General features: G+C 49.2%; 1 protein-coding gene across 1 annotated transcript; it reads right to left on the bottom strand.

Moving 5' to 3' along the window:
• Positions 1-333: 333 nt before the first annotated feature.
• Positions 334-11,176, bottom strand: LOC144145277 (acetylcholine receptor subunit alpha-like 1). Its single transcript, XM_077676830.1, has 8 exons — positions 10,919-11,176; positions 10,228-10,272; positions 9,528-9,637; positions 8,729-8,909; positions 4,525-4,809; positions 4,153-4,428; positions 2,902-3,126; positions 334-2,162 (listed from the first exon to the last, which is right to left on the bottom strand). Exons 1-8 carry the CDS (start codon positions 11,120-11,122, stop codon positions 1,965-1,967), a joined length of 1,524 nt encoding a protein of 507 aa, XP_077532956.1. The 5' UTR covers positions 11,123-11,176; the 3' UTR covers positions 334-1,964.
• Positions 11,177-11,436: the final 260 nt, after the last annotated feature.

The following is an 11,436-nucleotide window of genomic DNA, read 5'->3' on the forward strand; positions in this document are numbered from 1 at the left end:
AGCGGAGTGGGTCAGGGAACAAACGCGTGTTAAGGACATATTAGTAGAAATTAAGAAGAAGAAATGGACGTGGGCAGGGCATGTAATGCGAGGGCAAGATAACCGTTGTAACAGAGTGGCACTCCCACATCACCTGGCTCACAATAAAGTTTTTCCTCCTCCTCCTCCTCCTCCCTATAGAGAAGGCAAGCGTTGCAGGGGGCGACAGAAAGTTAGATGCGCAGATGAGATCAAGAAGTTACGGGGATAAATGGGTCGCAGTTAGTACAGGACCGGGGTAATTGGAGATTAATGGGAGATTAATGATGAACAAAGAGGATGCAAGAAGAGGTTTAATTGCTTTATTACGCCGCCAACAACAAAGGCGTTTGCTTCTCGGTGAGCACGAATGTAACATAACGGGTTTAACGTATGAGCAATTCTTTTGTTGAGGCATTTTATACACGTCAGAACTACTGTTGTGTGAACAAATAACCGCTTAACTGGTACCATAGGATGTATCAGGAGCAACTCAAGTTCAGTGACCGCAGTTTTTCCCATGTAACTGCGCATGCGCAGCAGGTGACTCCGAATGTGCAGTCATGTCGCTGTTTGAATAGGTGCTACCACTTTTCACTAAGACACCGTAATAACACAGTCAAATATCCCGGGTTTGCGCAGCGCCTGTCAATGGGTACGTAACTTTGTTCAGAGGCCTGGAACCGTCGAGAGCAGTGGTTCGTAGAGCGACAGACGGCGAAATAATTGATCTTTTTGCTTAATTTACGGTGCTTAGGTCCTACATACATTTCATTGAGCTCCAGACTGAGCAGGCGTTTGAGACGTCTCTGCTCACGTTAGAAGAGACGAGCCCGTCGAAAGCGTCGGATGAGGGAGTTAAAGGGACAGACAACCGATTTTTTTGGAGTGCACGTCCTCTAGCTCATATGAAATCCAACGTTTTATATAGTGGCGTAACTGCAAGGAATTTCCAAATGAACAGGCGGAAATAATTTTAGTTTGGCCCTAAACTTTCTGAAGTCTGAAAGGTGGCGCCATGCAGTGTCAAAACGTGACACTACAGTACGTGTCAAAACAATTCCGTCGGTTTCGATGCGTAATTCAAAAACTGCACAAAGGAATAGGAAAGACTGAACATTGTTGTTGTTTTAGCCGGTGATTAGGTTTTGAATATCTCTTTTCAACTCACGTACAGTTAAAAGTATGTCGCCACACAGCTCACTGTCATAGTTGCCTGCATTCCTCTTGGCAGGCCGCGTATGTCTGGTAGATCTAAAAAAGTGTGGTTGATTTCTCTGTCATATGAATCGGTAAAACCCGAAAGTGAAATGTGCAGCGAAATCTGCAGCTGAACATGATTTTCGGGTCGGCGGCTATCTTGTGAGTGTGCTTGGCGAGCGACGCCCTGCTGGCGGGTCGCTTCGGCGAAGTTGTACTTGCGTCATTTCCATAACGGATATGACGTCAGCGAAATCTTGGGGTATCGCGGCATACAACACTTTCGTGTTAAAATATAAAACCCGAAAACGAGCAACCCCAAGTATAACGTACTCTTTAGTACTAAAGGTGGCTTTCTTGCAAGAAGACCCTGTGGGTAGGGGTGCACCCTTTACAGGCCACTTGCTTAGTTGTACTGGCATCATTTCCGTGACGGATATGACGTCAGCGAAATCTTCGTGGATCCCGGAATAAAACATTTTCGTGTTAAAATTCTGATTTTGAAAGTTCTAGTGTTTTAAGTTATGCCCTTTCATTTGAGATATAGAAAATATACTCGACAAAAACCTGTTGTCTATCCCTTTAAGCCGCCAACTTTGTGTTCGTGGCTTTCGGCCATCGATCAGCCAAGCATTCACACCGGTGATCTGATTGAGACGCCTTGTGACGCCGGCTGGTCTCTCTGCAAAGCGGTTGTACTATCTCTTGCAAAAGTTTGCCAAGCGGTTGTCGCCGCGCGGCTGCTTTCAGACATCTGTCCAGGGATAGTCCTTGCGCATTCGGCGAGCCACTTGGGAAAACTTCACGTCGATCGGGTCGGTCTGGTCGTAGAGAGAAGGAGCTTGGAGGAAGATGCCCGCCGTGCCGACGACGCAGGCTATCGTGAAGAGCCAGAGGAAGAGCCGATCCAGGACCATGGCCACGTATTTCCAGTCCTCGCGGATCTGCGCGGAGAAGAGCATCGGTTATGAAGGCACAAATGTGTTTAATAAATGAAGTGCTGACGGAGAAACTGGAATGCATCGGAGAGAAAGGTGCTAGTTGAACATTCCGTAGACGGGAGACTACAGCTAAAGGAAATATTGAAGACCAGCCAAGCATTTCTTCCCACACTGCGAAACAAAAACCTTAGCCCTTTGGAGGATAGCGCGTTCGGCCTGTTTTACTAAAGGTGATAACAATTAACGCGAATTTTGTAAATGTACGTAGTACATCTCCGTATTCCATCCCAATTAAGACACCGTCGCCTTAAGACACCTGGTCACCCAAAACAGAGGTTCTCACGAACTCCACGCCCCAAGAAGCGCTGCGCGTCCATCGCTTATTCCCCCAATTACTGCAGCAGATTTTTTGTTCGTTTTCTGTTCCAGACGTTCTAATGAGACGGCCTCGCGCTTTTTAACGGCTATTTTTTGTAGCTGGTTGCGAGGGCATGTTTCTTTTGGCGATAAGAATACCGGGTACACGCGATGGCGGCTGCTAGATATCGGTGGGCATTATAAAAACAAGCGCAGGTGGTTCAAACTGATCCTCATGTCCCCTTAAAATACCATGCGCCTTACAGACCTGCAGGTCCTTTTATTCAGCGCCAAGTTTGGAAAATCAATGCTGAATTTCTCGGTGCGCGACGTGTACGCTTGCGCGGATACATCTCACGGAGCTGCCGACCACGTGCACACTCACGCTCTCGAAGTCGTCGTTGTTGTCTATGTGCTGCGCGATGAACATGGCGTTGTGGATGGCGCGCTCCAAGTCGCCCGGCGGCTGGTCCCCCACGGGCTCAGCCTGGTGTAGCCCCTGAGGTCGCGCCAGCAGCAGTGGCTCCGGCAGAATCATCGAGTCATCCACGTGCATGCCGCCATGGGCGTTCCCCTGGTGCGGGGACTTGGCAGACGACCCTTCGTCCACCTGCGCCGAGTATTCACTGGTTAGGCTAGCATACAGGCAACCATGTCACTGCGCCGTCACTGGTTACGTCGGGCTCCGCGGGATGGCGGTACTTGTCCGTGCTAAGCACATGATGGGTGTTGGTCGTTTCAAACTCTACCCTACCGAACGCAAAGTAATGCCTTGACTCCAGTGTGAGTGCGATTAATAACTTCTCTGTTGACACCACCGTTGAGAATCGGGTTGAAGTGGAGCAGATGACGCACGGCGTTTTTTTTCTCTGCGACTTGAGGGCGCAGTGGCACAAGCCGCGCCATGTCCGTAGCTCCTCGGCCATGTAAGTGGCCGTTTCCAATGTTGCCAAGTGAAGAAATTGACAGCTAAACTTTTTAGGAAATGCCATCTATAGTTTGCACGAAGTGCCTGGGTGGCCCGTTACTTCTTAGAGTATATAGCGCACAATACATTTGAAACAGCCTGTTCTGCTTTAAGGGACAGACAGCCCAGCGTTTTATATTCTGGGGTACCTCGAGGACTTTTGGAAATAAACAGGCGGAAAGAATTTCAATTTGACACTAAACTTTCTGAAGTTTGAAAGGTGGCGCCATGAAGTGCCAAAACGGGACACTACTGCAGACAACTTCGTCTGTTTGAAAGAGTGATTAAAAAACGCATAAATGATTTGGAAAGACTGCACATTATTGTGGTTTCAGGCGGGGAATAAGGTTTTAAATACCGCTTCTCGTCTCACGTACAGAGCCGCACGGCTCACTGTCATGGTGTCCAGCGTTCCTTTTGGCAGGCCACGTAAGGCTGGTAGATCTGAAGATTCTTATTTCAAAAGTTCTACGGTGCTATCAGCAAAACCGTTCCGGTTTAAAGTGTTTTAAGGGATGCTCTTTCGTTGGGGATATAGAAAATATACTCGACAAAAATCGGTTGTCTGTTGCTTGGAAATGGCCGCATAAGCTTAAAAGTGCTGACGCAAACTCCTCCAACAAGAACGTCGGGGTACTGCGGGGGCCCGGGCTCCGGGCAGAGGTGTACCTCAATGCGGTACTGCGGCGGCCTCATGAGCAGCAGGCGCGGCATGAGGTGCACGAAGAGGCGTCGCACCCAGGGGGCCATGCGGTGCGTGGACGGCGAGCGGAAGTGCACGTTGAGCACTGCGATGGTGACGAGCACCGAGACTGTGACCAGGATCATGGTGAAGACCAGGTACTTGCCCAGAAGGGGCATGGCCAGCGACGTGGGCGGGATGATCTCGGCCAGCACGAGGAAGAAGAACGTCAGCGAGAGCATGATCGAGATGGACAGCGACACCTGCGTATGCGAGTACGAGCAGAGGGACTACGGTCAAGGGGAGGAGGCTCTCTAAGATGCGGGGCTGCCTGCCGGGGGGTATGGGACTGTGAGCACCTTTTCTCCCGAGTCCGAAGGCAGGTAGAAGACGAGAACCGAGAGGCACGAGATGCCGACGCAGGGGATGATGAGGTTGACGGTGTAGAAGAGCGTCTTCCGGCGCAGCGTGATGTTGAAGGTGATGTCCGGGTAGGGCTGTTCGCAGCACGAGTAGAACTTCTCGCGGCGCATGGCCGGAACGGCCATGATGTCCCACTCCACGCTCAGGTAGAACTCGCTCAGGTCGATGCCCACCGGCACCACGTTGGTGTCCGGAATCTCGCTCATGTGCTTCAGGTCCACCTGGGTGTACACGGAACAGCCCACCACGCGTGAGCGGCAACAGAAAGTGCTTGGTGTCACATACTACGAGGGGGAGGAGGTGGTGGAGGGAAACCTTTACTGGAGCCGATACTAGAGAATAGAAAAGGGGGTGGCATCTTCTCATTTCAGGAAGCTGCGGGTTACGTCTGCTGCTTTGGCCCGGTTTACCAAGAATTCCTGGTCCTCAAGCCGCGAGCTTGTCAGCTCGCTCTGCAACAGCTCTGGGGAAGGGGATAATACAGGGTGTGTTGGCGAAGCAGCAGATTTGAGAGAAGAGTAGCGCATATGCGTAGCAAGGTACTGGCGTGGTACAAAAAAAGGGTAGGTGTACAATATAGGGAGTTTAATTCGGAAGTAGCAAGGGATAGACTTACTTAGTGGTAATGGCTACAAAGGTACCGTAGACACGGTGGGAAAGAATGCTATCAGGAACTGCCTTACTTTTACATTTCAGATAACTCGAATGCGTGTTGCGTTTCTGAAAATAACCACCTGATGAAGAAGTGGCAGAGGATGAAACATAGTACCGGTATTGGGACTGACAGCCCCCGCTCATAAAGCGGTAGTTTGAGAAGCTTACTGAAGGGGAAATATTGTGTGTTAAATTGACTGCACCACGTAAGAGGCAGGTTACACCAACGCTAGCCACACTCACGCGTTGAGGGTATACGTTTGAAATTTTGGTAGTACTTGATGTAACTTCTGACATGTCGGTAGGTCGGCAACAAGACTGGGCATAAGAAAAATTGGCGTAGCTTGCACTAGGGGTGCAAGGCTTGAGAAACAGCGGAGATGGAGGCACCCTTTCCCTTCGTCGGAGACCCGGCTGTGGCACCTCACATTTATTTCCGAACTTAATTGCCGCTGAAAGTTCTCCATGACGGCAGGCCCGGATCGTTTTGTCCGAAGGCCTTCACATCTCTACGAAAGTGGACCACGTTAGCGCGACCCGCCGCGGTGGCTAAGGCTGCTGAGCACGAGGTCGCGGTTTCGATTCCCGGATGCGGCGGCCGCTTTTCTGATGGAGGCGAAAAGCGAAAACACCCGCGCGTTTGAGATTTAGGCGCACGTGAAAGATCCCCAGGTGGTCAAAACTAATCCGGAGCCCTCCACTACGGCGCGCCTCTTCGCCTGCGTTGCGTTGGCGCGTTAAACCCTACAATCAATCAATCAACCACGTTAGCGCGCACTACCGGAGGTTAAGTTCAAAGCCAACACCCGCGCTATGAACCCAAAGGAAATGCTCTGCGCCCCGGAATGCGGTGATAGCTCAATCGGATAGGTGCCGGTTTCATAACGTGAGGAGCCCAAGTTCATTTCCTACCACGGGAAACGTTTTTTCTTTCTAATTTATTTATTTATTTATTTAAGGTTACCCTCAAGGCCCGGGTAGGGTGTTACAGAGGGGAGTGGACATAAAAGGTACAGATATACAAGAAAATACTAAGCATACAAGACAAACAAGAGTACAAGTCAAAATAAAGAAGGAATGACAAAACAGCAAAATCAAGAGAAAAGTCACAAGAAAAGCACAGTAATGTAGCCTGTGTACAATAGCGACGGATAAGCATTTGAAAACCGATACCTAAGGGCGATAAAATGGAAAAAAAGGCGCTACAAAACTGTTTATGATGCGATACATATTACTTATATGCAGTGGCTGATATAGTGATGTCGGGGAACAGTTCGGAACCAACGACAAAATGAGGACAAAAAGGCACAACAGCACTAAAGAAATTTTAGAATCAAGTATTATTGCAAACGTGGGTAGTCAAAGCTGATCTAAACAACTTATTGTTACGGATAAATACAAGGGGTTCAGGAAGGCGGTTCCAATGGTTGATTGCTTGGGGTAGAAAAGAGTAATAGAACTGATTTGCATGACAATGAATGGGTTCAATTTTAAGGCGATGATCTAAGCGACGAGATATGAAAGAGGGACTTGATAGGAGTAAGTCATGAAGAGTCCCGTGATAAAAAAAAAAAATTGTCAAAAAATTACGCCCATCTTTTCGCGAGGTAATCCTGGTATGATGCGACGCATCGGGGGGTTCAATTGGTGTTTCCGTTGGGTTGATTCTCTAAATCGCGTGAAACGTGTTGTGAACGCGTATGATGCATTTCCATCACATGCGGGTGTTTCTATACGCGGGACGATGGGCGTAATTGTTGTGTCACACCACTCACGTCGCTTCCATCACGTCTTCATCGGAAGAACCAACTCAAGCACGAAATAGTCAAGCAAGGTCACGTCCAGTGCGAGAGCGAGCGCTTGACTGAACCGCCGCAGCGCGATACCCGCTTTATATTCACAGCGCTTGAAGGAGAGGAGACAATGGAGGAGAGTCGCACATGCGCGCACTTGCGCGCGCCGGAGCAGTTGTTAATGCAACGTTACGCAGCGAAGCGCGCCCATACAAGCGCGCCAGCTGTGGTATGCTAATGAGCCGGAGTGAGAGTGTTGCACCCAGCTGTGGGAGAGAAGAACGGAGGAGGGATGCGGACGGACGGCGCGACGACGACGCAGGAGGGACATGCCTCAGAGCAAGAGATGCGGCGCATCTAATAAACACAAACGTTGTATCTGGCGGCGTAAAGACAGATCAGGTAGTAGCAACTGTGATTTCATTGTCGTTACACTAGCAGTGCGATGATATTCGGAAAGGATGAAGCGTGCGGAGCGGTTCTGGATGAACTCGACAGATGAAGCTAAATATGTGAGGCCAGGGTCCCATATAGAAGCGGCGTATTCCAATTTAGGGCGTATAAGCGTTTTGTACAGGTGTAGTTTCAGCGAAGATGTTAGACCAGAAAAATTACGTTTTAAATAGCCCAATGTGAGGTTCGCATTGTTTGTTATTTAGTTTATATGCGGTTCCCAGGAAAGATTGGATGATATATAGACGCCTAAGTATTTATAGAAAGCTACGGTCTCAAGAATATTCCCATGAAGGGTATAATTAGGGCTTCGAGGTGGTTTTCGCGTTACTTGCATTACTTTACATTTATTTGTATTAGGTGTCATCAACCAGTCGTTACATCATGTGTTATTGTTATTGAATGTGTTATTGTTATTATTATTATTATGATTGTTATTGTTCCCCGCTGCTGCTAACCCCGTACCCAACGGACCTTTGGGGTGGCCCGGTGGTAAGGTTGCCGATTTCATGGCGTAATGTCCCGGGTTCGATTCCTTGTATCTCCCTAACTGAATGCTTTTCTTGAGGCGCGCACTTGCAACACCTGCTCGTCGTGGGCTTCTTGCCTCCACGTCATTTTCCCTCACACTTCTAGGTGTTTTTAGCAATTAAAGCCCTGCTTACATTTCTTATGGACTCCTCTCGGGATTCTCGGCTCTAGGTTGTGACAAAATTTAAAAGACTGCAAAATAATGTCGCCATGTTTTTTGTTTTGTTTTTTTATGAACGATAATCATGTGCTGACAAGTGGACTGCAATCGTCCGATTCAGCGCCCCGCTGTATGTGAGGTTTTACGGCTTGTACATAGTTCATTTGTCGATTTCATTGTCATTTCTCATACCTTCCATATTCATACCTTTCTCTTTTTATCCCCAGTACCCTCCCCCCCAGTGGGAAGTAGCAGGCCCAAGATAACTTTCTCAGGCCGACCTCTCCTCCTTTTCAATAATAAGTCTCTCTCTCTCTCTCTCTCTCTCTCTCTCTCTCTCTCTCTCTCTCTCTCTCTCTCTCTCTCTCTCTCTCTCGGCCTAAACAGCTCCGCTGTTAATAAACCACCGCATTTTTAAATCTCAGCCGCAAGGAAACAACCTAAAACCCACTTAAAACCTAACTAAACTAAAACCTAAAACCTAAAACCTAAAACCCATTACGTAGCCGGAGGCGCAGTTTGAACGCGCATATATACGAATCGAGTCACCTGGAAGCCGTCGTAGGTCCAAGATCCGAACTTCATGAAGCAGTCCTGCTTGTCGAACGGGAAGTACTGTACGTCAATCTGGCAGAAGCTCTTGTAGATAGCTGGCGGGTTCCACACCACCCTTCCGTCCTCGTGGATTATCGCTTTAGTCATGATGGTCACCTCGTAGTTGCCATCAGCACTGCGAGGAGGACATTGGGGAGAGGGACGTGGCAAAACAGATGGGGCCTTGAGCAACTCTGGAAAAACTTTGACGTTGCACTAGCTTCTGCTGCTCATGCAAGCGTGGGCAACGTGGGTGAGATAAACGAGGGTAAAAATATGAAGGTATACATTGCAAAGGCCAAATAACGCTGCCTTTTATAACTTCCCGCTGAACTAGAAAATGACTCCTATATGCTATGGTCTCTAACTTCACTGACTGGCCCCTGATGAACCTTCCTTCGCCAATAGCGTGATGGTAAAGGTCGCAAAAAAAAAAAAAGAAAACACAAAGCTTATAGTTCGAAAATTAAGATTTTGGGGTTTTGCGCGCCGAGCCTACTACACCTGGGCTATAAGGCGCGCCTTATTGAAGGGCTACCGGCTAATTTAGACCACTTCTTGATCCATAAAGAGCACCAAAATCTCTACCGACAGGCGCTTGTTTTTTGCCTCTACAAGAAAAACGGCCCCCGCGGCTGGGATGGAACCCGAATCGACGGGTTCAACATCACGACGCCTTAGCCATGCGCTGAACCTCAACGGCGGGCAAGATTTAAAACAGCTGCCCACGGAATCCTTGTTGAGCGGTGCTTACTTGTTGTAGAGGACAATGTCCGGGAGCCAAATCTGCTCCGCAGGCACGTAGAGTTCAGTGACGCCCCCGTATTCCTGGGGATCCCATTTGAGCTTGTGGTCCGACCACTCCTGGAAGAAAGTACGCAGCGATGTGTGGCACGGGCTGCAAGGAAGTGGCGCCTGAGTCCTGAACTCCGAATCCAGCAAATTCAATTTTAAATCTGCGTTGTCATCCTTTCTCACTGGGAAAGTGCGCATTCACGGCTGTCTCGTCCCTCTCCCCTGCGCTTCATGTTATTCATAACTTTCGGCCCTTTCGTACTGTTGGGGCTTAGGCCGATTCTCGCTTCTCAATCCCTTCCCGAGAGATCTGACCGTCTCCTTTTGCCTCTGTAGACATCCTCGATTTTGACACCATGCCAATGATATTCGAATGGTCTTCTCGGAACAATCGCAGGGATACAGCGTACGCTTACAACGTTAAAAAGACCCAGTGAATGCACCGGAGTAGGGCAGTGTGCTTTTCCAACCATCGCATCATGCTGCACCTGCATGCTTCTCACTCACGACACCTGTTTATCCCTTTCCACTTGACGTCGTTGTACACCATAAGCAAACACGTTCACTTTAAACATGCACTGGCCAACAATGCGCCATCCGAGGCTCCCGAACTTCAACTTCAATCGTATCTAGCTGTGATGCGGCACGCTGATGCTTACCTGATTCACCCAGACGTTCGTAGTCATTATCTGGTTCTTTAGATTCTGCAAAAAAAAAAAAAAAAAAGAAGTAGCTCAATTTTATACGCTCCCACGTCAAAACCGGAGTGAAACTAATACTGCAGCTTGTAGAGATTTTCGTAAAGATTTTCGTCAGGTGTCCTCATTAAAAGTTGTTGAAGCGCGGGGGTTCTGCTTTACAAAACAAAAACAAAAGAAGAAAAAATGTGTCTTTCTTTCTTTATTTTGGTTCTAACTCTACCCGAGAAGTGTCATACAAATATACAAAGGGGAAAACAACCAGAAATAGCAGTTCCGATGTCTGCTGGTAAAGTTTTGATCTCGTCACTACCTTTTGCTAAAGGTCAAAGAAATTTTATTGCTCTCAATTGCTAGCTATGCACGAATGGAGGCTATAGCAACATGCAAACCAGCTATTTTACCCAGACAAACGCGTGCGACTAGGACGGAGAAGAAAGTGGAGGAATGATGGAGAAATTCACCCACTTCTCGGGCACACATAGACAATATCACTTGCGAAAATTAAAAGCCTTAGAAAAAGCCCCATGTGCATAATCGATGAGGCATACGGGTAGCGCACGTGCAGTATTTGAATCACGCGTGAGCTGCTGCTCTTGAAGTAATCATGCGAATAAGACAGCCACCGCGCCCCTGTTTCCGGCCGACGTACCACATCGATGAGCTGTGAGAGCTTGAGTCCCATGCGGACGGTGAGCCTGTCTGAGTTGTTGCTGACGGGTCGGATGAGCCGGTTGTAGCTGCTCATGAGGTCGTCGTACAACCTCTTGGCGTCAGGGTTCCCCAGGCAGCGTGGCGGGGCCGCGCAGAGCGCGAGCAGAGCCGCGACCAGCAGCTCCGCCACCGCCGCCGCCATGGATGTCGGCGCTCAGCGGCCGCAGGGAGACGCCATCTTGGGCCCTTCCTTCGCCTCCTCCGCCTCCTCCGCCTCCTCCTCCATCCGCCGCAGCCTCTTCCGCCTCCTGCTCTTCCGGAGCATCGATCTGCCGCCGCCGCCGCTGCTGCTCTTGCGCCTCCCGAGGGCGCTGATGTGATTGATCCCGCGTGTCATGTACCGCGCACGCAGCTCGCAACATCGCACGGCAGGTGACATTCCTTCAGGGAATCGCCGCAGCGCGATGGGGCGAGTGCTTCTTTGTACCGGTTTTGGGACCAAGAATTGAGATTAAC

The sequence above is a fragment of the Haemaphysalis longicornis genome, unplaced genomic scaffold (assembly GCF_048455015.1).
Source record: "Haemaphysalis longicornis isolate Haplotype H1 unplaced genomic scaffold, Haemaphysalis longicornis Haplotype H1 scaffold_7, whole genome shotgun sequence".
Classification (NCBI taxonomy): Eukaryota; Metazoa; Arthropoda; class Arachnida; order Ixodida; family Ixodidae; genus Haemaphysalis; species Haemaphysalis longicornis.